The sequence below is a fragment of the Typopeltis vanoorti genome, chromosome 22, assembly GCF_054136105.1.
Source record: "Typopeltis vanoorti isolate ZY-2024b chromosome 22, IOZ_Tvanoo_1.0, whole genome shotgun sequence".
Taxonomy (NCBI): domain Eukaryota; kingdom Metazoa; phylum Arthropoda; class Arachnida; order Uropygi; family Thelyphonidae; genus Typopeltis; species Typopeltis vanoorti.
The window spans coordinates 19,223,303-19,251,145 of record NC_143570.1 but is presented as its reverse complement, the minus strand read 5'-3'; the positions used below and the strand labels follow the sequence as shown (position 1 = coordinate 19,251,145).

Below are 27,843 nucleotides of genomic sequence, written 5' to 3'. Positions count from 1 at the left end.
AAAAAATGTTTGATACCGTTACATTTACCAATGTGCTTCGAAAAGTATCATACCTTGCAAAATTATTAATATTCTTTATAATAAGGTAACAATTAACGAAATAAATCATATGAATTAAATAAATAGTAGTTTTATCTGTTCCAACTTTAAAAATAATTTATATGTCAAAGGGTAAGCTTATAAGAATTTGAGTTCTATTTTTCCTGATTTAAATTTATGATCAGAAAGCATATCTATTTTCTTAAAGATTCTTTCAATTTAGAATGGTAAATTTACCACTTTTTGTTTACCAGGATATAATGATGGCAGTTTTTTTGGTTTTAACCATCACATCAGGAAAGGGCAAGTGTACTTATGACTGTCTTTGAAAAAACAGTGCTAATAATAATCTGGACTATTAAAATCTTTTTTTTACTTATATTATAAATTTCCCCATCACTTCCTCTATGTCTTCAGAATACTTGTATGTTTTTGCATTAACACTTTCATGCCAATCTGTATCTTACATGTGTTGCTCATATTATTTCCCTTCACTCAAGTATTATTTCTCTTCCATGTTGCATAGGTGCATTTTTACTAGGCATTTTTCAGTATATATACATGGCATGGCATGCCATCTATACTGAAAATAGTTAAATTTAATTCTTATTTCAAGTTATATATCTGCTTTATTTATTTGAAAGAAAGTTTTATATGCTTTATATAAATCAGTTTCCACAACCAGTAACTCCATTATGAACGATTGTTGTACACATATTTTCTGACAATTGAAATAGGTTTTGAAATATAGGTTTGAAACAGATTGTTGTTAATATTATGTTTAGTTAGATATCTAGGGCTACAATGGAACTTCTACTTTGTTTTGTCTGTGCATTATTTGTTGGGAGGAGAGGGTTTTTTTTTCACTATACAGGTTCATTTTCATTCCAATCTTTGGAAAGAATAGACATTGTGGGTAAAAATTCATTCATTCCTATGAATCAAAATAAATCCTTTTTTTGAGATCTAGTGATGTCACAAAATGGATTCATTTAAATAAAATGAATTCATTCAGAATAAAACAAAAGATGAAATATAAATAAAAAATAGAAATAAATACATCTAACAAGCACAACAAATTGTATGGGATGATTTGCTCACAATTCCATCAGTGTACACATAATTCGTGCCAAGCCTAGATGAATCATCTAATCAACATTACAGTTTGATGGATATACCTCCTGTCCTACAGTAATTTATTAAGCTAACAATGTATACATCTGCTGTTTACTATTGATTGGTTATTTGTATTGGGCCAACATATCTTTCACTTTCCTCATTAGATTTTTTAAATTGTGCTCATCATAAATGCTAACATATATGTATGCCTTAGTAATTATAGATGACATGTAATTTGTTCTACCCTACAACAGTTGATTGGACATGCACGTAATGCCACAGCTGTAAATTATTAGTAGTTCATTTGTTTCTGATTAAAGAATTTCTATTTACACTTATTCTTTCCCACCTTTATATGTGCCAGTCAATCCCTTACCAAATTATACATCTTTATCATCACTCCTATCCACTAGATTCTGCAAATTGTATCTTCTCAACCTTTCCTCATCTTCACCATTCGAGAGACTAGAAATTACCTTAGTGAATCGCCTCTGGACCCTTTCCAATATCTCTTCATACTTTTGACCAGGTGACAAAATTGCATAGTAGTACATATGTAACCTAATCAAGGCTTTATACAATGGAACCAGTATCTTTTTGCTTCTATAAGTCAGTGTTTTCTGCATCACTGCCAGAATTCATTGTGTTCTCCTCACAGTTTTGGCAATGTGTCTGCTAAATTTTGGATCTTTAATCACCTGATATCACACCAAGATCTCTGATTTCCTCCACCTCCAACAATATATCCCCATAAAGAGTAAATTCTACAACTCATCTTTATTTTCCATATTTTAAAACCTTACATTTCTCAAAATTGAACTGGTATCTCCATATAGAGACTAATGGCTTCACATCAATTGCCTTAGTATCCTATAATGTAAAGCACATATCTTTTTGGACATGCATAATGCTATACATTATGGAAAGGACCACACCAGACCAGTTTCAACCTTTGTATCTCTTCTGGGTCTGGCTTTGGCTCCCACTGATGAGACATCAATAAAGATCAAAACCAGTCTGAGTAGTCTCATAATGCATAGCATTATACATATCCAAAAGGATGTCTTCTACTTTGCATTATAGGACACCAAGGCAATTAATGTGAAGTCATGAGCCTCTGTATGCAAGTTGTCTAGGCATGAGGATATTTAACTTGCAAACTTTGTTTGCTTACACTTGGATGAAGAACTAACAGGAATATAATATTAAATCAGTATTTTATAAATTAAATTCAGTGGTGATTACACAGTTATTATGTCACTATCGGTAGTATTCTTGATGAGTATATTTTCAAATTAAGACATGTTTAAGAATTCTGGAGAATAATATTGTTTGTTTGTTTTATATTTTGTGGTAGAGATGTTTGTACTGTAAAGATGTTTGTGGTGAGAAACTGAAACTAAATATTATTATTATTAAGAAAGACCTCCAGGAAGTCAGAGACTCATCGAGGGAGGCCACATACTACACACACCAGCTATCATACTCATTCTTGAATTCATTCACACTGCTTGCACTCACAACATCCAATTTCAGTCCATTCCAATCACGCACTACCTTATCTAGCCCTCGTCCCATTCTTAGCAGCCTTCATTCTCTCTTGTCCTTTCCCCATGCTCCATAAATTTAAAAATTCCATTAATTGAAATCCTGTATGAACCTTTTAGAAGTTTGTAATTCTCAATCATATCACCCCTCTTTCTCCTGTTTGCTAGTGTCTGCAGTGTACAAATTCTCAATCTGTCTTCATAATCAGTATTCCATAATTCTGATATCATTTTTAACACTCTCATTCGTACACTTTCCAAAACATCACAATCACAATGGAAACCAGGAGACCAGACCTGCACACAATAGTCCAAGTGAGATCTTATCAAGGTCTTGTAAAGAGGCAAAATGACATCATTATCTTTACATATGAATGTTCGTTTCAGCGTTGCAATTATCTTTTGAGTAGTATTTACAATCTCAGCTACATGGCCTCTGAACTTCCTATCTATTAACACTCCAAGATCCCTAGCCTCATCAGTTTCTTCTAGCATAATCCCACTAATATAATATAACATTGGATTCCTAATCACACTAAAGTGAATGATTTTACATTTGCTGACATCGAACTAACACCTATTTTCCCATGCCCACAATTCCAGCCTATTCAAATCATTCTGCAAGTACTGCATATCAGCAACATTACTGATTACCTTACCTACGAGGGTGGTCTGAAAGGTTCTCAGCCTCGACCATAGATGGCAACACTATCACCAAGATTTTTTTATCTTAAGTTGGTACATCTGTCATAAGCTTCCATGTAAAATTGCAAGTCATTCTATCAAGTAGTTTGTTTTATATAGCTGAAGCAAAAGTGTTGTCTGTATCCCTTGAAATGGATAAAATTGAGTGTCATGCGGTTATAAAATTCTTTGTAAAAGAATGTTTAACGCCAAAAGAAATTCATTCAAAATTCATAAAAGTTTATGGGCTGCCGAGTTTAGACACGACTGTACCAGCCTTGAAGATGATCCACGTGAAGGACATCCAAAACGTGTAACAACAAAAATCATTGATCAAGAGCATGATATGGTATTGGATGACTGGCCAGTCAAAGTGTATGAAATTGCTGAGACTATAGGCATTTCAAAAGAATGTCTAGGATATATTTTGCGTGAAGAATTGCAAATGAAAAAGCTTTGCGCAAGATGGGTGCCACGCTTGCTCACAGCAGATAAAAAATGCACTCGCATGAAAATCTCTGAACAGTGCTTGGAGCATTTTAATAAGAATAAAACTGATTTTGTGCATTGATTTATTACTATGGATGAGACTTGGGTTCACCATTACACACCAGAATCCAAACAGCAAAACAGTGGACAGAAGCCGGTTGTTCAGCTCCAAAGGAGACAGAGTTGGTTTCATCAGCAGTAAAGGTTATGGCATTGGTGTTTTGGGATGCTAAAGGCGTTTTGTTTATTAATTATCTTGAAAAGGGTAAAACAATAACCAGGGAATATTATTCCGATCTTTTAACCAGACTAGATGATAAAGTTCGCGAGAAAAGACCCGGTTTGCAGAAGAAAAAAAATCACATTTCATCAAGACAATGCACCTGCTCACAAAGGTGTTTTGGCAATGGGAAAATTAAGGGATCTGCACTATGAATTGTTGGAACATGCATCCTATTCCCCAGATTTGGCTAACTCTCTTCCCAAAACTAAAACTCTTCCTTGTTGGTCAGTGTTTTTCTTCTAATCAAGAGGTGATTGCAGCTGTATAGGGGTATTTTACAGATCTTGCTGAGAACCACTACAGGGATGGGATAATGGCACTGGAGCATCGCTGGAATAAATGTATTAGTCTTAAGGGAGATTATGTCGAAAAATTAAAATAAGATATAATAATCTACCTGTTTGTTCTTTTGTATGCTCTTGTCTGCAGTCTGCCTGACACAGTTGGCCAGGTTGCAGATCTCTATTCTTCTCTAATGGTTTACACATGTAGACATCTTTGCACACATTTGATGAGTCAGAACTGGATGAACACAAAGCCATAATTGTTCTCTCCTCGCCAATATTTCCATGAAAAAGCCCATTCCTGTGATTAACACTGTTACATAACCTTGTTGCTCTTACATTCACATTCACACCATTCCTCCCTTTATAATTTAGTTTCCCTGACTTTCTGTGTTAGGTCTCATACCAGTTATAAAGAAGAAATATGAAGAAAAATATATAACAATTTGTTTCTTTCAGCTTCACTGGCAGGTGCGAAATAATCCAGATCTCTGTCATCATACACTGCAATGCTTGAACCAGCTAGCTTCATTGAATGGAATTCTTATGAATAATAAAGAAGATAGGTGTAATTATCTAGCATGGTTTATGGATGGCATTCTAAAATTACTTACTAGGTATGTCATGTTTTCAATAACAGTAAACTTTCAAATTTCTTGGAAGTTGGGTATATCAGTTGGGTATATCTCCATAAAATGATAAAATAACAGATATACTTTTATTGATGAAACAAATTGACTTGGTTTCTTTCAGAATATGATATATCTGACTGCCAAAGAACAGGTCAACCAGACTGACTACATTAGGACGCAACAGTTTATGAGGGCTGTGAAGGCTTGCAACTGCTGTAATCCTGTGAGAATGCAGAAGGTGATGTCACAAGAGGGGAACATTTTGCACAGAATGATTTCATGTGTACACATGAAAGCCTATCGTCATTCTACTTCCTAACACCACAAATATCCTCTTCACAGATGAGCAGATTTTCGCCATTGAAGAGTCTTTAACTTCCAAAACTATTGGGTATATACCCCAGATAGTTGCACAGAATATGCCATAATATCCAGGTTTCAGAGAGGTCATCACCAGGGCCCATGAGAGAGATGGGGGGGGGGTGCAAGGGACACATTTTACTTTGGCCCAGGGTCAGAAAGGGGGCCTGGGAACCATAAAAACAGAATGACTAATGGAGAAGTTAAGGGCTTAAAAGCCCCCCCCCCCCCCCGGGGGGGGTTAATAAATTCCTCTCAGAGGTCCTGGTCATCGCCCTGCATCACTGATGGTTTGGTAAGGGTAATGTATCCAGGTTGCATTTCTGCAAGAAAGGGGTCAAAACCTCCACCAAATTGTGTCAAGTCAGTGTGCTGGAACCTGTGATACTGTCCCTGAACAACACCTTGTTTCACACTAGACCTTTCAACATGACTCAGCCCCTGCACTCAAGGCTGGAGGCTAATGTGCCTGACCACATATCACCATCTGATTGGCCACCTAGAAGTCCCGATCTGAATCTATTGGACTTCAAATTGTGGTCAGAGTTCGAGAGTATTTTACAGATCTTACTGAGAACCACTACAAGGATGGGATAATGGTGCTGGAGCATCGCTGGAATAAATGTATGGGTTCTTATTAAGTTTGAATCATTCCTCTTTAAATACCAAACATAGCATATCAGACAATTTCTTGCCTTTCAATGATAACAGCGCAATTCATATGAATTGGAGCTCGTTATTTGTTTTTGAATGAATCCATTTCCAAAATCGGACTCTTTCCCTTCCAATGGGCGGGTCGTTAACATGGCAGTCTATGGGAGAGCGGAGCAGAAGCATTTTTATGTGAGAAGTACCCTGTGTTCGTTCGCAATCGGATGTGACGTCACCAGAGGGAGAATGAAACCAGAAGTTATGCCGAGTTGACGTCGCCGTGAGGTGCAGTAGTACAGGAACTTGCGGCAGACCGTTGGTTTGGTTAGGTTACATTCCAGCGAGATGCTTTCCTCCTCCTAACCTAACTGAATCAGATGTAATTTATCTACTCAACTGTAATCGATGGTTAGGTTAGGTACCTAACCGAATCAAATGCAATTTTTAGGTTAGGTTAGGTTTGTTTATGGAAATACTTGGAAATACTACTGCTTGCCCAAAATCTACTTTTGGGCGAGCAGTAGCAACATTTCCATTAGATGTTGTGTGTGCCACCATCGATTTATGTCCTCAGAGACTTTGGGCATACGTGAAGGCAGAAGGGGAACATTTTGAACATTGAGTGCTGCTATATGCATGTTATACATATGGTTTGTAAGCTGTAAATGATTTTCTGATAGATTAAAAGTTTATGTGCTGTTCAAGTTGTAGCATTATTTATGGCTGGACTAGGTATTTGTGTGCTTTAGTTGCCTTCAAATCTGTATTTGAAAGCAATTTTTTTTTTTTTTTTTCAAATGAAATGTCTAATCCAGGAAAGACTTTAATGGGGGGGGGTCAAAACAATAACTTATAAAACATATTGAAAAAAAAGCATGTTCATTGTTTATCTGATGACCTTAGTGACATTCAAATTTGAATGTCTAATAACATTCAAAAATAATTAGTTAATGAGCAACATGTATGACAGTCTAGGTTCAGTTGTGATAGTGAATGAAGTTTTCTTACTTGTTTTAAAATATTTCATCTTGCAGTCCTAATCCAAGTATTTCCATAATGCAAGACTATATCTTCGCTTAAAATAATTTAAAAAACACAGAAAATTCAGAAATGAACAAAACTTGTGTTGTTTAGTGTTATTAGTGATAAATTCATTTTCATGTGATTCCTTCATTTCAGTGATGTCAAGCACTGTTCGATTTTTATGCTGTTGTATTTACATAAAGAATTATTTATCTTTTTTTATTTCTCATCAATACCACTGTCATTAGTTTTTCTTATTACTACTGCTACGTTTTGTGTGAGCAAAGAAAAGTTCAGAGTGTAAAGGATTTTTGTAGTGTTGTGTAATGTAGTGTAATGACTTGTTACATGTGATGGCAAGTTATTAAAATATAGGAAAACTGGTGACTCCTCACTCTAGTAGACTTGTAGGAATAACAGAAATAATTTGTTGTGGACATTTTGCTTTAGAAAATTTCCTTTAAAATGAACTACTACCACCATGAGGCTGGAACTTGATATATAATGAAAATTGACTGCATCTTATGTCTAGATTTTGTCATAGACTGCTGACTGTTCTTCATATTATCCATGATAGAATTTTAAAATATTCAGTTTTTAAGGTAAGCATTTATTGCTTATTTTTTAATTTTTTTTTTATTATAGTTTTTTTTTTTACTACTGAATATTTTTTCTTTTGCAGTTCTCCAGTTAAGGAACATGAAGCTCTTGGTATATCCAATATTATTAGCCGTTTTGGAGTGTTCTTTCCTGCTTGTGTTCTCATTTCATTACCATCTGATATATTGCAGACCTATTTGATTGAATTAGCCAAATTAACGTGCCATTTTGCTGAATGTGCTTCTCATGAAGAGGCAGTAAGTGGTTTCACAATTTTTTTTTCTCCCCTATTTATTCACAACCAATTGCATTAGAATATTATTTTTGTACCAGTGTTGTAATGAAGCAGATATTTTTATATGTGTCAGGTGCTTAAAGAAGAGAGAGAAAGAAGGGGGTATGTATTTAAAAGGGAGAGGAGAGGGAATATGGAAACAAAGAACAGTTATGTGGTATGTTATTAGCATTATTTCACAAACAAAACATCACTTTGGGGCATCGATACATATACCTACTACTACTACTACTAATAATAATAATAATACCTGTGGTCAAAGGGTAATTGCATTCAACTTATGCTTATAACAAATATTATTTTAACAAACTTAGATACTGATTATCATTTTTTTAATGGAAAGAAACAATTGTCTAAGGCCACCAATTAAATGTTACTTCATTATTAAGCCAATATTTTATCTTGTTCACCAAAGGCATCTTCAAAGGCATAAAGTTAAGGATATGTCTGTACATGTAATCACTTTTGCCTTTTTTGAGTTCAGAAGGAGATTGTGATTGCATGTACAGGACATGTTTTTATGTTAATTCAGGTGAATATTGGCAATTCCAGATACACAGTCACCTACCTTCTAAAGCAGAACAGTTATGCCCTCTTTCTACTCCTTTGGAACTTGGCCAGGTGCAAGACTCATCTTACAAAGATATATCAAAGCTAGTAACTCCCTGGAATATTTGTTTAGTACATGTGGTGAAATGGCATACAACCTTATTAACATCAAATTCATTCAGTTCCTCACATACCCCTTGCTCACTTTACTAACAGTTCCTCCTCCCATTTTCCCACTACGTTCAAGTTCTGCATGATGTCACATTCACATGAATGAAATACCTTCATGAATTGCTCATTAAATACCTCAACCATATCCTCTGCAGTTGTTATCATTTCACCATTTGCACCAATCAATGTCATCCCTCCATAATTATTCTATATAATAATATATCAGTCATCCCTTGATCCTCGCATACCCTCTGTTTTGCACTGCCTAAGGTAGTTGTCTTTCAAAAACTCCAGAAATTTGTTCTTTCTCCCCAGATGTTCTTTGTCTCTTCATTCCAGCCTATATTGTCATAATTAAAGTTATCCATAATGATCACTCATTCTTGTTAACCTGGCTAATTTTCCAATGCATTCCATTCTCACTACCCTCCACATTACTGGATCTATAGCAACATCTAACTAAATATTTCATCCTGTTCACCCTCAGCCTCACACCATCTGCCTCAAAATCATTATTCTATTTAACCTTTGCAAATCTGATGTGCATAACTCTTCTACTACCATCAGCAGTACTCCTGCTTCCTTTCTTCCTTGTCTGTCTTCATGAAAAATATATCTGTCCATCTGTATTCTTGAGGATGTTATCCTCATATAACTATGTCTTGTTTATTCCAACAATTTTAGGGTGAATAAACTCAATGTGACAATTTCATTCCCCTGATCTTGAATACTTCTGGCATTAGTAAAGAAACATAACAAATTCATTTCTGGTTCACATCACTTCTCACATGTGACTTGTCAATACCTTTCCCCATCTCTTCTTCTATGTTATCACTGATTCTCTAACTTTTCCCAGACCCAAACTCTCCCCTTTCACCCCAGCCCATCTTAATCACTTTTTTTTTTATCCACTCACATTCACTTCTGAATCCAGCATCTATACTTTTCATGCAGTATCTTCATCCACTTTGATCATTTTCTTTACTCATACTACTCACCTCTCCATTCACAAGCTTCTCTACCATGATTTGTTTCTCTTTTGCATCATCTCACATTAACCACATCACCTGAGATCTTCTGTTCACAGTTATTACCCTTCCTTCCAGAAAAATCTTTCCAGCTGACTCACATGAAACTATTTAAATGCAGCACATCCCCCTTATACAGTTCCATCTCTTCCTCATATTCATCCCATGCATTCACAAAATGCACTTCTTTTTCTGCACCTAGCTTTGCTAACATAGCATTCATAATCTTTGCTCATTGCCTCAGTTCATCACTATCATCACCTGGGCAATACACTGGCTACCTTTTCTGTCACATTACTAATTGCCTCAACAACCTCCTGATATCCAATCTTACGTTTTCATTGTTCTCATCTAAATCATTTGTCCCTACTACCACGAACTCTTTTGCTGATTTCTTTCTAATATCCATTGTTTCAATCACCTCTAGGAAAACAAACCTTGCAGCTTGTACACCTCCTCATTCACCATACACATCTCTAATAATGGAATCTCCACACAGTCACCGTCAAATTGTTTGTTACCTGTTTCGCATTGCCATCTTTCCTTCCATGCATGCTCGTCATTATTTTCATTTCATTTCACATACATCTCATCTCTTGCCTTATCTTCATCAACTCTGCTTTCATGCCTGGATCCAATATTTGGCAACCCAAAGATTCATATCTGATATTTTCATACAGTTTCATATGATGATTCTGGTTGGTTTTGTACTGTAGTATCTGCAGCAAACCACTCACAAACACTTGTTGTTGTGACATGGATCTCCAAGGATCTCCTTTTTAAACAGATTTGCTGAGCCTCCATCTTTATAAATTAATGACAATTTTTTTTTTAAAGTTACCAAAAACAAAATGTAAAAATATAACTAACTTTTTAGCAACAGATTGTAATATTTTAACTGGAAATACAGCTAATTGTCATGCACATGCTAAGTAGGCCTAACATAGCACATGTACGAAACTCCAGTCTGTGAAAGAATCACACCAGGTTACTGAATTTATTTATCAGATTAATGATTTCATGTATCCTGAATGGATTATTAATATAAATCAACTTTTCAGCAAACTATTAATATAAACATGAGAACTGAAAAATATATATCAACTAATATGCCACTTACTAATTTCTATTTATTCCTGGGCACTGTGTGTGTGGGGGGGTTCTTTCCATTTCATAGTGCAAACTTTGGTTTGTTGTTACTACACCTAAATGCAAGAAGATAGAATTGATTATTTTTCACCTCAGTTTTATTTGTATGTGCATATTTGTTTCACATAAGTGTTCCATATTAATCTTAAGGTACTAAGATTTTGCAGGTGACCTTTTCATTCTATTTTTCGTTAGTCATTTTGTTTTTCTTCTATACATTAGAAATTAAGTTTCTTTCTTTCTTTTTTTTTTTTTTAATAATATTCTTTTACAATACCAAGAGGAGCCCTGTTATCGTGGTAACAAAATTCATATATTTGATGCATAATGGTACCACAATAGCACACACTCAGATGTTGCAGAAAAGGATTATTCCAGTGGGCCTCTTGTTATGTGAAGGGAAAAAATCTACTATCTACTTTAGATACATACATACATACAAACTTCACTGTATTAGCACAGCAGCAAACTGAAGGTATTCTAGATGTCTGGAGTAATTACTCCAAACAAGAATGCTAAACAAAATAAGTAACAGAACAATTGCAGAAGATACTCAAGTGGAATTTAATTAAGATTATATATCAGTACTTTGGGTAAGATAAAAAGTCATCTGAAATGTGGCAACGCAGCTGCAGTAGGCCTATTTTGATATTTGATATTTGCTTATCAAATATCATAATACTAAAAATAAAAACACTAGTTTGATATTTGACCAGAAATGCTCATATAAAAAGGTATAGAGAAATTTTTACAGTTGCATAATTCAGGAAGCATAGTAAGTTGAATTCTGGATGATTTCAGCAGAGCCTCTCATAGTACCCATCTGTAACAAGAGAAATAAAACTTAAAATGAAATTGCAGAGGAATATGCTTGTACAAACATTACTTAGAACACTCATTAGGGAAATTGGGAAGAGGCTAAGAAGAATGTGGAAGAATATCCTTGCCAGTTAGGATTTTGGTTTTCTAATTTTTACTTTAAGACATATTTGAGAAATCATGGGAATATAATAAAGATATATATTTAAGTTTTGTACATCTTGAAAAAACATATGACAGAGTGGAAAGAGAAAATCTGTTCAAAACACTACATTTGTATGGTGTAAATAGGACAGTATACAGAGTAATACATACTCCATTTCAGTTAGTATTGAAAGAGGTACAGGAAGGTGAGTTGATATAAAACCTATCTAAGATAGGGTTGCACACTCTTCCCATTGTTATTCCTATTTGTCTAGATCGTATAAAGGAGAGTGGTATTGAACCTGGTGTCACAGTTGTAGTTCTTTCTCAGTTCTTTATGTAGATGATTCGTTAACTAAACTGAATAACTGTTGTAAGAAATTTGGCATGAAGACAGATTATGAACCAAAGCATGAACATGAAAACCATAAGTTGCTGTGTCCTGAATTGTGAGTTTACAGAACAAGTAAAACATTTCAACTATTTAGACACAATTTTTAGTGAAAATGAAATATGGAAGTAGACAGTAATAAATTGATTAAGAGAGAAATTAATCAAAACACTAAATTAGCTATCCTCAATGATAGAATCGCACTACAAATGAAGATATTGGGAAGGAACTTGGCGCTGCAAGTATATATGAATGTGTGAGCAGAGCTAATGTCATGTGGTGTGGTCACTTATACAGAGTGAAAGAGGAATGGTTAGCAAAACATGTTTGATGCCATTGTGGATGGAAAAAAGAGCAAGAGAAAGTTCAAAATCTAATTCGATTGATGCAGTTAGAAGCGACTTAGAAGAATAAAATATATAACCAGACATTTTTGGGGCCATGACAGATCACAGTCTAATTTGGACGAAAATGATCGATAGGAAGTCGATAATAATGTAAACTTATGTGGTACGGTAATATATTCCTATATACTCCTTGAGAATACATAGCAAGATTAAGATGATGACATCTTCCAAATCTCAATATATATCCATTTCCATTTTTAATTCCATTTTGAAGATGACAAATTAAAAATTTCCATTTTTAATTTGTCATCTTCACTAAGAATTATGCCCAATAGGTTCTCCATTCAGGATGCAGTTGATATTTTCAATGTTCCTGCCTATTTTGATTGTCTTTTTATTTTCTGATTTTCATGCCAAATTTATTAGAGCAATTATTCCAGTTTCAGGGACTACTGCAGACTGCTTGTATTGGATTTATTTAGAAATATTACATCAGATGTATTAAGTAAATAGCTGAGATTATCCTCACCAATTTAGACATCAGATTTAATGCAATTTTTCTTCATAATGTGATCCATATAGATGATGAATAACAGTGAACATAAAGTGAATAATAATGCATCCCTGTCTTACATATGATTCACACACGTCTTACATACAAAACATCAAATCATCTTCCTGTGCTTTCATCAGTTCTAACTGCTGAATTACAACACAAATATAGAGTATGCATTGACTCCTTATATCTGTACCATTTTGAACAGCCTTTCTCTTGGTACCAGGCCCATTTCTACATTTTGTGGGGCCCTGTGTGAAATGGAAAAGCGGGGCCCCTGAAAGTTAGTAACATTTATGGAAATTTTAAATGGAAGAATATCTTGTTAATTAATTAAATCAAATATGAAAAATATTTATGCACATAAATAAACAAGTACTTTAGCATCAATTTAAGTAAAGGGAAAAAATTAGTTGAAAAAATAAACGTTTGTATGTACATGATATATTGTTTTATTATGTAAGTACACATTATCATATAAATATGCCAGAACAATGATTTATTTAATAATATAAATAATACCATAAAAATATGAAAAAAATATCCATTTTTACTATAAAGAATGAAATATATGTATAACAACTTATAAGATTTAAAAGAAATCTTAATATAATTTTATTTAACCTAATGCGCTTATCAATAAAATCATTTATAATGCTATCAAAATTCAAATTTTTTTGCAATTTCATGCTCTATAGATATTATTGCTAGGGAAGACAAACGTTCTTGAGACATAGAAGATCTCAAATAGGTTTTTATTAATTTTAATTTGGAAAATGACCTTTCTGTTGATGCAACTGTAACTGGACTGGTCAATAATATTTTAAATGTCATAGTAATATTTGGATAAATATCCGACAAATTATTTGCAATTATAAATTTTAAAATATTCTTCTGGAGCAATATTTCTAAAAATAATTAATTCATTGTAAAATTCAAATTCATCAATATCTGTATTTAATTTTTGATAGTTATTTGCAGCAAAATTTTAATTCATTTTCTGTCATTTTTCTTATTAATTTCATATCATAAAGAAATCCAAATGATTTTTTGTGAATTTCATACAATTCAAATATTTTTTTGACAGATTGTAGAGCAGTATCTAAAATTACAAAAAAGAAATTTTATCCTAAAACTATCTTTGTTATCACCTATGTGTGATTCATCAGGCGTTTCATAATCAAAAAATACTTTTCTTTGACATACTCGACTTTCTTTAAATTTAATTTCTATTTCTAATAGATTTGACAGTTCTTTAACAATCTCAAAACAGCTATCAAATCCTGATATTCTCTGCTCTTCAAAGTACTGCACTAACTCTGTAATATGCTTAGTTTTTACGTCTATGGGAATTTTTGCATTTTGTAATACTTTACTTACTAAATTAACTTTTGACAAAAGCTCATACCAAATTATAAGGCTTAGTATAAATACAAATGAATATATTTGTTCATATATTGAAATCACTTCTACTTTGATAGTATTATCTGATGCAGTTTTAAATAATTCTTTTAGGGCATTTAAAAATTCTGGAATTTGAAAACGTACAGCTCTAACTGATTCTATTCTACATTCCCATCTTGTATCACATAACGGTTTTGGAGTTAATTGTTTAACAAATTTCTTTAATATGTCCCAATGTGAAGTTGAGGCAGCAAATAATGTATATATTTTTTGTATAACATTAAAAAAATTTATTGCTATAATTGATGATTTTGCAACATGCTCTAAAATGAAATTTAAATTATGACAGGCACAAGGAGTATAAAATGCCTTTTCATTTTCAGTTAAAATGTAAGCATGGACTCCCTTATATACTCCTTTCATATTCGCTCCATTATCATACTTTTGCCCTTTACAATCTGACAATTTAAGATTTAATTCATTCAAAAGTGATTTTATATTTTCATATATACCTTTACCAGTAATGTCATTAGTTGTTAAAAATGTCAAAAAGTGTTCACAAATTTCAAAATCTGCTTCAAATATATGTAAAAATCTAAAAATTATTGAAATTTGCTCCTGATGACTAACATCAGGAGTACAATCGAGAATTATTGAATAGTACTTTGCCTGTCGTATCATATTTACAATATTTTGTTGAATTTTGGTTCCCATATCAAGAATTAATTCATTTTGCACAATGGGTGAGATATGAATTTTGTTTCTTACCTATAATTTTTTTTTCTGAACATTGCATTAAATGATCTTTTAAAAGTGGATCAAATTCTGCAATTAATCTATGATTCCAAAAAATTACCATTATAGGCTGTGCACAAAATATCAAAATTACCTCTAAAAGCTAAATTATGTTCGGATAAATAAATGAATTATTGCTGCTATTCGTCTTAAAACATTTCTTAACCGTTCTGCTTCAAATTTTATGATATTTTGATTTGCCTGATCAATTGTATTGTGATTTTTTAAATTACATTCCATTTGTGTCCATGAATACATGCATTTCATGTGCACTGGATTTCGTTCATGCGACTTTAATCTTTCATTTACATGTTGCCAGTCAGAAAAGCCATTATTAGATAAAAAATTATCAGGAGAAGAAAATAATTTGCAACAAAAACAAAAAATAGAGTTGGAAGAGTTTGAATATACAAGCCATCTTCTGTTTTGCTTCTCTCTCTCTCTCTCTGTTTGCAATTGTTCTAACATAGTGAGCTGTGGAAAAACACCTTGTTGTCATCTTTTTTTGGAAAATCATTTTCATTCGGAGGAGATGGTGGACCATGTTGTACAATTTGTGTTAGTGTTGCGTTGTTCAAAATTTTGGGCCATGTTGCTGGATCATCAATAGTAAATAGTTCACCTTCCTCTGGTGTCTCAGTTTTAGGATCTTCAATACTCATTGTTTGACCAAACGCATCATGTTCTCCACTTCCTTTGAGTATTTCAGAACCCTCATTATTAATTAATGTTGAAGCCGAAGAACGTTTGTAGTTATTTCAGAACTCCCGTTATCAACTAATATATCTGAACAAATATATGAGTTCAACTTCATAAATTTAAACAGTGAATTTCTTTGATATTCCTCAGCCGCTTGTTTTTGCTTTCGTTTTTTCATGTCCGCTTGGGTATATTTTCTTCCATAATAATCTCTCTCACGACTAGTCATACTCTAGAATTAAATACGATAGATTTAATTATAAAATAATTTAATAAATTAAAACAAAAATACTTACCTGATAAATAAAATATATCTAAAATAATAATATTAGAAAATAAATAAATCTAATATAGATTGAAAACTGCTATTGAAGAAAAATTCTGATGTCGGATAACCTAAAACCAGCTTACAAAATATATTTTTTAAGATGTTTTGCAAGTAATGTCATGTAAAAAAATTACCATGATAGTACGTGTATATATTTGTTCATAAAATCATAAACTAAAATAAAAAAACTCATTAAAATTATTAAAAACACCTGTTTTAAAATTCACTTTTCCCTATTTAACACTATGTTGTATGATATTGTTATATATATCTTAGAGTAGTTTTAAATACTACTGCTCTAGTGCTACAATCTTATTTCGTTTACTATAACAACAATAGTTGGTTGTAAAATTATATACATATATTTTTTATATAATAATTTAAAAAAATTAATTGATTTTTCTTTTTTCAATTTTTTGCACTTTGCGGGGCCCTGTGCCACCGCACAGTTTGCACATCCATGAATACCACCTTGATTGGCACCTTGTCATATGCCTTTTCTAAATCTACAAAACTTAAATGTAGATCCTTCTATATTTCCATGATTTCTCATCTCTTTGTCTTAAAGTTAAAATCTAATCCTGACAACCTTTGTTTGGTCTGAACCCAACTTGTTCTTCTTCTCCAAGCTTCCCTTCTACAATTTTTTGTAGCCTTTTCTCAAGTATACTTGCATAATATAAACTCAGTTTATGTTATTTGTAACCATTTAAACCAATTTAACCATGAACACTCAGTAGGGAAATTCTTCTGTAATTTGTATATTCAGTTTTACCTTTGATGGGTACTTGGAGAGATCTATTCCAGTCATCTGGAATTCGATGTTCTGATAAGACGTTTTGTATTATGCAGCGTATCAACTGTAACAATTTTATACCTCAATATTTGAGTATTTCTGGTTGAATATTGTCTACTCCAGCTACCTTTCCACATTTTTGATGGAGTTTTCTTCCTCATATATTAGTGATATGTTTTCCAGATTGCATTCCTCTGGGATATTTTCTATCACCGTGCTGTCAGTGCTTGTTTCATTTATCAGTCTTTTAAACTACTTACTCCCAACATCTTGAATATCTTAATTTCTGTTTTCATGGCACCTTTATCATTTTTGTTTCTTTTTATAGTGCTCTTTCCTCCATTTCTAAGCTTTTTCAGTAGCATTATTTTCATATTCATATTTTCAATGAATATGAATATAACCAAATTTTTCCCATTATTTGTTTAGCTATTTTATACAGTACTTCACTTTCTCTGTATTCTCTCAGAGAACAAGCTGTGACTTACTTGCTAGGATCCTTCAGTATGCTCTCTTCTTTTCCTTGACTGCCTCTTAGCTTCCTGAGTCCAGTGTGGAGTTCTAGTTTTTTCAGTCCTTTCAGACAACTCGGCTACATTCCTCTCTAATTGAATCAGTCAGTGTTTTCTTCATGTGCTATCACTAAATTTCCAATGTTTGCTTCTTGTTTTCAAACTTTTTAACTTTTTTCTTCAATAATAATTTTGTATTCTAGTCCACACTTCTGAAAGCTGTTCGACATTGATTATAAGTATCTAGGAAAGTAGAACCTTTCCTACAAACTTTATTTTCATTGTGTTGTTTTATTCTGCTGAAAACTAAATGATCACTTCTGATTTTAAATAGACTGTGCTCTTGTGTCCTGAACCAATGTTAAGATATTGCTATTCACAATAACATAGGCACTGAAACTTCTTATTTCTTGCAGAATCTCTACTCATCTGAATTTGTGCACATCTTTATGTTAGAACATTGTGTTAGTAGTAAGTAGTCTGTGATCTGAATATCTAGCAGGTACAATTATTATTACCTTTGCTGTTTTGTCCAGATTTTCCCAAAACATATTTATGCTTGGTAATAATTTCTTACTCTGTTGTTTAGATTGCTAAGAAGGACCATTTATTCCTCTTTCTTTTTGTCAGCTGCCTTCTGTATTGCCTCAAAAAATTCTTCACTTTTTCCTTAGTAGAACCATGTGTGGGACTGGGACCATAGGGACACAAATAAATTTCATAGTTTTGTATCCCATTTTGATATTTGCTCACATCACTCTACTTGATATTGCCTACTATTTAAGAATATGCTCATATTTCATGTTGAGTACTATAGCGCTACTCTTTCTTTTTCCCAGTCATTACTCTGGAATGTATCATCTTGTATTTGTTGCTTTATTTCTTAAAAAGACCTTGCTTGTTTTTGTCTTCTTTGTTTCATTAATGCATATTATGTTGATTTTGTACTTCTTCTGCTAGTTCCATTTCTTTTCCATTGATGCTTCTTATGATGATAGTGCCAATTTTGAACTTTGCTTATGTTTAGTTGGGGGTTTGTTTTCCAGTAGCTGACTTCTTGGTGTTGGCCCTGGTTCCCTGATGAAAAATATGTGAGCCTTGTTTAACCGGGTCACACTCCATCTCTCTTGAAATTCTATTATGTTGTACATTATGTTATTTTGGTTTAAGCCAATAAAAATATTGGCTAAATCTAAAATTTTCAAGCCATCCTTGTTCCTTCAGTATCCAGATAGATACCTACCTACCAACAGGATGCACCACGAGAAAGTGAGGCTTAGGCATTAGGTAAGAGGTCCTGGTTACTTCTCATTTCCTAAAAGGCTATATGGAGGTCTCCTTCTATTTATGCAGCTTTGAACCTTAAGCTCTTTCCAGCTGAGTTTTATCTCTCTCATTTTGTTGTTTGGTTTAACATTTCTTTCCTTTATAATGTGATCGATATAGATGATGATTAACAGTGAAGATATCATGTGTTCTTGTCTTACTCAGATTTGACATCAAACCATCTTGTACCTCCTTTAGTTTTACCTACCTGCTTATGTATATCTTAAGTGTAGTCCTGTATATGGCTGGCCGAGTAGTTAGCGTATCTGCTCTCCAGTTAAAAGGCTGCAGGTTCGAATCCCGCCATGGGCGTGGATGTTTGCGATTGTCTTTGGAAATACTGGTGGTAGTCGTCGGCGGTGGATGACTTTGGTGTAGTTGCGGTTAATTGGTGGATTGAGTGGCGGAGCACGTGCCCTCCCTTGATGAGTCATTGGACTCCCTGGAGGTGTCTAATAATGATAATAATAATAATATTGCTCGTATATATATATATATATATATATATATATATATATATATATAATGTTCCATTTACATTGATAATCATATGCAGGTAACAGTTTTTCCCCTCCAGGAAACCTTGGTTTTTAATCCTGCATACTAGCTCATTCTGAGACACACACAATTTACAAATGAATTATTAGTGTTGGTAGTGCGCAGGAGATGCCGTTATGTGTAGATAATAATGGTAGTAGCAGTTCTGTGTAGTCATGATGAGTCCTTGGACTCTTTGGCTGTGTCACGTAATACTGCTACTACTAATAATAATGTGCTTATAAAATAAATATAAGCACATATTTATTTTGATGATTGGACTGAAGGATTGAGACAGGATTGAAGCAAGGAGACTCCCTTTCACTATCCTTGTTAATTTAGCATTAGAAAACTGTATTTGAGAAAATATCAAAGTTAACACACACACACACACAGAACAGTAATATTAGGATATACAGATAATGTATGCCTCATTGGAGAAAATGCTGAAGTCATTAGAATAATATTTAGACAACTCAGAACTGCTGCTAAAAAACTAGGATTTCAAATCAATCAAGATAAAACTGAATATTTAAATACATGCAGAAATCACAGGCAAGCGGAAAATGACCAGTTTATCATTGATAACATGAAATTTAAAAGTGTCACTTCCTTTAAATATCTTGGAACATTACTTGAGATATAAAATTAGTACAGAAATAAAAGTTAGAATACATGCCTCCAATAGATGTTATCATTCACTACATTTATTATCTTCCAAAATTCTCTCAAGCAGAGTTAAAACATAAACATGCAACACAACCATTAGACTTGTTGGAGCATAACATACCAAGATGCAAAAGCATTGCAGATCTTTGAAAATAAAATCCTTAGAAAAGTCTATGGACCTGTAAGAGATAACACAAGTGAATGGAGAAGAAAAAGACATAATCAAGAAATATATAAACTATAGATCCTTACTTTTAGCTGATGAAATCAGAGCTTGCAGATTGAGATGGTGTGGACATTGTCTTTAGGTGGAAGATGAATTTCATTGCCTGGTGTGAGACCACCTCCCTGCTTATTGGAGGCTTGAAGTGGCTGAAAACATTCCATGTTTGGTATCTAAAGCAGGGTTTCTGGACAATCTAAACATAAATTTAAAAAAATTACAAAAAATATCTATATACATAAAAAATTGACAAAAATGGGGGGGGGGGGATCCTTGCCCATCATAGTACAAATGTACTATAGGTTTGATAATAACCTTTCGTGTGTGGTAACCAAATTTAAAAAAAAAAAGTGGAAAGAATGGGTGAGGAGAGAATAACTAAACAAGCATTCAAAAGCAGTAGACCACTGGGAAGATAATATCCAAAAAGACAGTTGAGATCTCATCTCATTTTCCTTTTACCCTCTTTTACCTTGCAGTGTCGAGGGTTTATTAATCATCGAACCTCAAACCGCTCACAGGATAAGGTGGTCAGCCCTACGCCCCGGTGTATCCTATGTCCTGTAGTGCTGAGTTCTCAAGGCCGGCTTGCCTGCTTTGCGGATGAAAAACTCCAGGATAAACTGGGGGGAAAAAAAACTACTGTCCAATCCCAAGGCTGGCTAATTTGGCTATGGCTGAGGAAGATCCTTCAGCTCCTCATGCCACTGACGGTAATCAAACTTAGGACACTCCTTCCCCAGGCATATGGTTGCAAAGTGCACAGCCACCAGGATAACCATGCAGATGACAGCTGAGATGGGAATCCAAAACTGGAATGAAAGAGCTCAAGACAGAAAGGAATAGAAGAAGTTAGTGCATGCAGGAAAAGAAACTCAGGGAATCAGCAAACTGAAGAAGAAGAATATATTTTGATGATGGTGTTAGTAATGGCTAGTCCTTGTACTGAACAGAATTCCAGCAGGTGTTTCCATCATTATTATTTGATATTGTCTTTTTTTCCAAAGTTTCTCAGAATGTTTATACACCTGTGATATCTATTTCCTACTTTGCTTTAGGTCTCTATCGAGAGCCACCTTTTCTTTTCATTATGTTAGCATCATCATCTGATACCTGACACGTATCCTCAAGGGGTGTAAAGGATAATTAGGATATCGTGTTGGAGGCTTAATGGATTGTATACAGCACTCAGAAAGGATTAAAACAGAATTTAATACTTCCTATATTTCGTCTCATTCACTGAGACATCTTCAGGGATTACAAAAAATCTAATGTAACATATATCGATGTCCTCACAACACTTAAGCCTCTGCACACAGATAATTAGGATAGTACTTACATGAAAAAGTTACACCATTACTAACTTCCAAGCAACAATTTTCCTCTACATAATCTTATCTGGCAAGACTCCAACACTATCAGACCTTATAGTTCTGTCTTTTAAGGCACTTTTTACTATATCAATCCATCTGCATCTTGGTCTTCCTCTGGGTCTTTTTTCCTGCCAACCTGGAAAAGAACACTTATTCTGCAAATCTTTCTTCTTCCATTGTGTTTAAGTGGCCATTCCATCTGAGATCAGCTCTACTAATACATTCCTGAATGCTAACAATGGCAAGTTCTTTCCTCATATCCTCATTTTTAATGTGACACTACCATTAATGCCATCTGTTTACTCCACTAATCTTTCTCAGAACTCTCATATCAGAGGTCACCAGTCTTTGATCAAGTGTTTTATTTCTAATCCAGCTCTCAGATCCATAAGTTAAAATTGGTTTGAAACTGTTTTGTATATAGCTAATTTAGTGTTTTGACTAATTTCTTTCTTATTCTATATAATTTATTCAGCTGACTTCCTACCATATCTGCTTGACTAATTCTGTTGTTTATTTCCATATTTAATTTGCTATCCTCACTCACAATTGTGTCTGAATAGCTGAAATGTTTTACTTGTTCTATGGGTTCACCATTCAGAATACAGTTGAGTATTCAATGTTCCTGCCTATTTTCATTGTCTTTGTCTTTTTAATCAGGAAACCAAATTCTGGAACGCATCCCAACTCAACGTTACGTTAACTCCTCTATTTAATAACTCAGTTTCTCTGTTTCTTTCCTGCTCTAAACTTCTGGGATTATAGGTATAATAATAGTGCTGCTTTCCCATTTTGAATAATCTCTCTGTATCAATCACTTACCATACAAGACAACCTTCACATTTAGTATAGACTTTCTACTAATTTTTTTTTTTAATCACTGTTGTCCAAATTTAACATCTTTCAATTATTATTAAGAATAGCTATTAGTCTTTTTCATTTCACTAAATATGGTTATGGTAACATGTTATTTCTGTAATTTCTCTGCTAGCCACCTCTTTTGCCATCGATGTTTATAATGTTGATGGTACATCAAAATCTGATCTCGATGATATCTCCTTCTTTAAACTGAAATGTTCACTGCTATTCATAAAATTAGGCCTTTTTAAAAACTTTTACAAATTATATTGTTAATTTTTATCATTCCAGCTCAATAAAGATGACCAGGTGTACATGGAGGCATTTGAACATCTTTTAGATTCATGGGTGACTATACTACAGGATAGACAATGTTTTTCACAAGATATTATTAAGCAGTCGGCCATTCAGATCTTTAACAAATATCTACAGTGTCATCTTGCTCCTCCAGAAGGAACTAGAGGAATAGTAGGTGTCATCATCACTCCTTGAATGATCTTTTTTTTATGTTTTTTTATTTTATTTTTATTTTAATTAAATTATGTATAATGTGGTAATTGCTAGTTTTCTTCAATTTTTATATTGTTTTTTGATTATTGTAGAGCTGAGACTGATCAGTAATTGTCTTATTATGTGTTAGTTTCATCATCAAATTCCTGATACCCTCAGGGATGTACAGGATAATTATGATAGTACTACATGAAAAAGTTCCACCATTACCAACTTCTGATCACAATTTTCCTCCAAATTATTGTTATCTGTCAAGACTCCAATATTATCAGATCTTATAACTGACAGGAGACCTCCACATAGCCTTTAAAGAAATGCAGAGAACTGACCAGGGCTTCATACCTAATGTCCAATCCTCACCTTCTCGTGGTGCACCCTGTTGAGTATCTACCTGGATACTGAATGAACGAGGATGGACTGGCAATTTGGGATTTAGCCGACATTGTATTCTTATTGGTTAAACCAAAATACAAAATGACGATACAACATGACAAAATTTCATGCTGGCTGGGGCGTCGGCCAGTTAAACAAGGCCCCCATTGTTTTCGCCAGGGAACCAGGGCGAACAGCAAAAAGTCAGCTACTGGAACAAATATGAAAATACACCCCAACTCAATATCACCAGAGTTAACGGTACTATAAACATAAGAAACCTGAATGGCAAAGAAATGGAGCTAGCTGAGGAATTAGATAAGTACCAGATCGACATAATAGGGGTGACTGAAACAAAAAAGACAAAAACTGGTGAGATTTTTCTGAGCAATAAATACAAAATGTTATATTCAGGCAATGACAAGCAAGGAAAAGAAGGAGTAGCCATAGTATTCAACACAAAATACGAGGCTAATCTTCTTGCATGGCAGGTAGTCTCAAGTAGAATATTGTGGGCAAATATGAGAATTGGGAACTGGACAATGAGACCTATTTGTGCCTATGGTCCCACAGAAGGTTCTACTAAGGTAGAAGTGGAGGAATTTTTTGAGGCTTTAGAAAAAGCAACTGATACAATGAAAAAGGAAAAGTTGGTCCTTGTTGGGGATTTAAATAGCAGAGTAGGAAATAATTGTCAGACATACAAAAATATTTTGGGAAAATTTGCAGAAAACAGCAAAGCTAATAATAATTGCAAATATCTGTTGGATTACTGCTTAGGACATGGATTGGTTATTACTAACACCATGTTCCAACATAAAAATGTGCAAAAATCACATGGAGAGAAGAGGCAAGGAATAAGAAAAGTCTCATTGACTATGTTATTGTTGATAGTGATGTTTTCTCCCTGGTGCGGGATACCAGAATGTACAGAGGATTTGAAATTGGAAGCGATCACTATTTAGTCTTGAGCAGGATAACATGGAATTTCATATTGAAAAGAATAACATATAAGAAAGTTTTAAAGCGAATAAAAGTTAAGCAGCTCTCAGATGGGAACTGTAGACTAAAATACACAAAGATTATTGAAAAAAGAAATGAAAGAGTTTGAGAACAGGAACCAAAACCTTGGAGATTCAGTGGCAAGCCTTGAAGAAAACCCTGATTGATTCAGCCAGACAGGCATGTGGTGAGGTTGTCTGGAAGGATAGAAAAATCAGAACTCCATGGGGGACACAGGAAGTTAAAGAGGCAGTGAAAGAAAAGAAGAAAGCATATCGAAAGTTCCTGCCAAATTGGTCAGCTTGTACTCTTAGAGAATACGGAGACAAATGTAAGAAAGCTAAACACTGTCTAAAACTAGCTAGACAAAAAGTCATGGGAGGACTTTTGCAAGAACATAGAAAATAAATATCAAGAAGGTGGCAAAATATTCTGGAGGTTGTTGAAGAAGCTTAGAAATGGAGGAAAGAGTGCTGTAAAAGGAGTTAGAGATGATAAAGGTGACATGAAAACAGGAGAAAAAGATATCCTTGAAGTATGGAGTAATTACTTCGAAAAAGCTAAACGAAACAAAGTTTTTTACCACTGATGACAGCACAGTGGTAAAAAACACTCAACAGGCATACAGTCAGGAATACATAACCAATACTTGAAGTAGAAAAAGCCATCAAAGGCTTGAAATGTGGAAAGGCAGTAGGAATAGATGATATTTGACCAGAAATGCTGAAGTATGGTGATATAAAAGTCTTACAGTGTCTGCACTGCATAGTTCAGAAAGCCTGGGCAGAGGGACAAATTCCCTATGATTGGAGTAGAGCTCTTATAGTACCCATGTACAAAAAGGGAAATAAAACAGAATGTGAGAATTACAGAGGTGTTTCCCTACTGAGTATTCCTGGTAAGATTTATGCAAGTATACTTCAGAAACGGTTGAAAAGAATTGTGGAAGAAAAGCTTTGTGAAGAACAAGCTGGATTCGGGCCAAATAGAGGCTGTCAGGATCAGATCTTCACTTTACGACAAATAGTTGAGAAATCATGGGAATATAAAAAAGATTTGTATTTAAGTTGTGTCGATCTGGAAAAGGCATATGACAAGGTGCCAAGAGAGAATCTATTCGATACGCTACAGTTATATGGTGTCAATGGAAAATTATATCAAGCATTACTTTATCTTTATTTGAGTTGTAAGTCAGCAATTAGAATTGAAGGAAGTACAGGAAGATGGTTTAATGTTAAATCTGGTGTGAGACAAGAATGTACATTATCCCCTCTGTTATTCATTATCTATATGGATCACATTATGAATGAAAATGGTATTAAACATGATATTCCTGCAAGGTTGGCAGGAAAATGACCCCGAGGAAGACCAAGATATAGGTGGATTGATATGGTACAAAGTGCCTTAGATGATAGAAATATAAGAACTGATAATGTTGGAGTCTTGATAAGTAACAGAGTTATTTGGAGGAAAATTGTAGTAGGAAGTAATAGTTTGCCCACCATCTCTAGATCCTTCTTGGCATTTTGCCAAGAATAGTCGATTCATGCTGAAGGGGAGAAAAAAATGAAGGATGTACGAATTGGTCGCCAACATGCGAAATCACGTGCTTTCTTGTCTGTCGCTGTACTAGTACTAGCTTGATTTTTGTTGTTCTCTTTTTGCATTATTTTTTTATTATTAATTTGTATGATGGATCCAGTACAGTCAAGTTCTATTGTTACACGTTTCAGTAGCTCTTGCAAAAGAATATTGAATAATGTGCTGACATTCTGCGAAAAAGAATCGTCAGAAGGCCGTCTTCTTGTTCCCCTTTCTCAAGTCATAAAACGTGCAAGTGCAATTGCGGGCGTATCAGGGTCGACTGTTAAAAGAATTCATAGGGAATCAAAAGGTGAAGGTAAGGAATTTAAATCTCCTAAAAAAAGTGCCAGAGAAAGAAAACCATCGAAACCGTAACTTTGAATGATTTTGATGTAGACGTTATAAGAAGAGCTATTCACGAATTTTACGTGGTCGAGAAAAGAGTGCCAACTGTTCCGAAATTGATTCCTGTGCTTAAAGAAAAAATTAATTTTCCTTGGAAAAGAGAAACTTTAAGGAAAATACTTCGTGAAATCGGATTTTGTTTTAAAAAGTCCCAGAATAAAAGGAAACTTATCATGGAGCGAAGTGGCATTGTTTTATGTAGAATGCAGTATTTGCACGTACACTCTACGTACATTTTTCCAACTGTTATACAAGTAAAATAGTTACACTTTAAAAACAGCAATGTTCGTAAAATAAAAGCTAAATTTTCCGACCTGTAATAATAAACAAACTCAGTTTGTTTATTATTACATCCCAGAAGACAGACTGATTACTCTATTATCGGAATGGATTCTCCTTTTTCTGACATGCACAGAAGTGTCGAGGGACCTCAAATCGGTGGGTGAACTATAGTAATGATGTAAATTTTTCATGTAATACTATCATATCCTGTACACCCCTTGAGGGTACATGGCAGGAATTTGATGATGATATTTCTGACTTTTAAGGTGATTTTTACTGTTTCAATATCCATCTACATCTTGATCTTCTTCTGGGTGATTTCTTATGCCAACCTGGCAAAGAACACTTGTTTTGCTAATTTTCTTTCTTTTCCCATTCTGTTTATGTGACAATGAGACCTGAGATTAGCTCTGCTAACACATTCCTGAATGCTAACAGTGGCAAGTTCTTTCTTAATGTCCTGACTTTTAATGTGATACCACCATTGATGCCATCTGTTCAATCTTTCTGAGGTCTTATATCAGAGGTTTCCAGTCTTTGATCAAGTGTTTTATTCCTAACCCAGCTCTCAGATCCATAAGTTAAAATTGGTTTGAACACCATCTTGTATACAGCTAATTTTTTTTTTTTTTTTTTTGACTAATTTCTTTCTTATTCCATATAAATTTATTCAGCTGACTTCATACCATACCACTTTGTTGATTCTGTTGTCTATTTTTATATTTAATATACAATCGTCACTAAACAATGTGCATAGGTAGCTGAAATGTTTTACTTATTTCATGGTTCACCATTCAGGATACAGTTGCCTATTTCTGCCTATTTTCTTTTTCTTTTTATTGCTGATTTTCATACCAAATTTATTACAGCAATTATTCAATTTAGCCAGGGAATCTTGCAGACTTGTACTAGATTTATTCAGAAGTATAACATCATCTGCATAAAGTAATGAGTTAAGATTAACACCCCCAGTTTTGATATCCCCAGATTTAATGCCACTTTCCTTCA

The 27,843-nt window shown here is 33.9% G+C and overlaps 1 protein-coding gene across 1 annotated transcript in view; it reads left to right on the top strand.

Moving 5' to 3' along the window:
• The window catches only part of LOC150094192 (exportin-4-like), a 541,216-nt gene that overhangs the window by 227,061 nt on the left and 286,312 nt on the right, over positions 1–27,843 (top strand). The window contains exons 8-10 of the mRNA XM_090412419.1: positions 4,905–5,062; positions 7,794–7,968; positions 22,972–23,148. Coding sequence (XP_090268545.1) covers positions 4,905–5,062; positions 7,794–7,968; positions 22,972–23,148 — 510 coding nt within the window. The remainder of the gene's footprint in view (positions 1–4,904; positions 5,063–7,793; positions 7,969–22,971; positions 23,149–27,843) is intronic.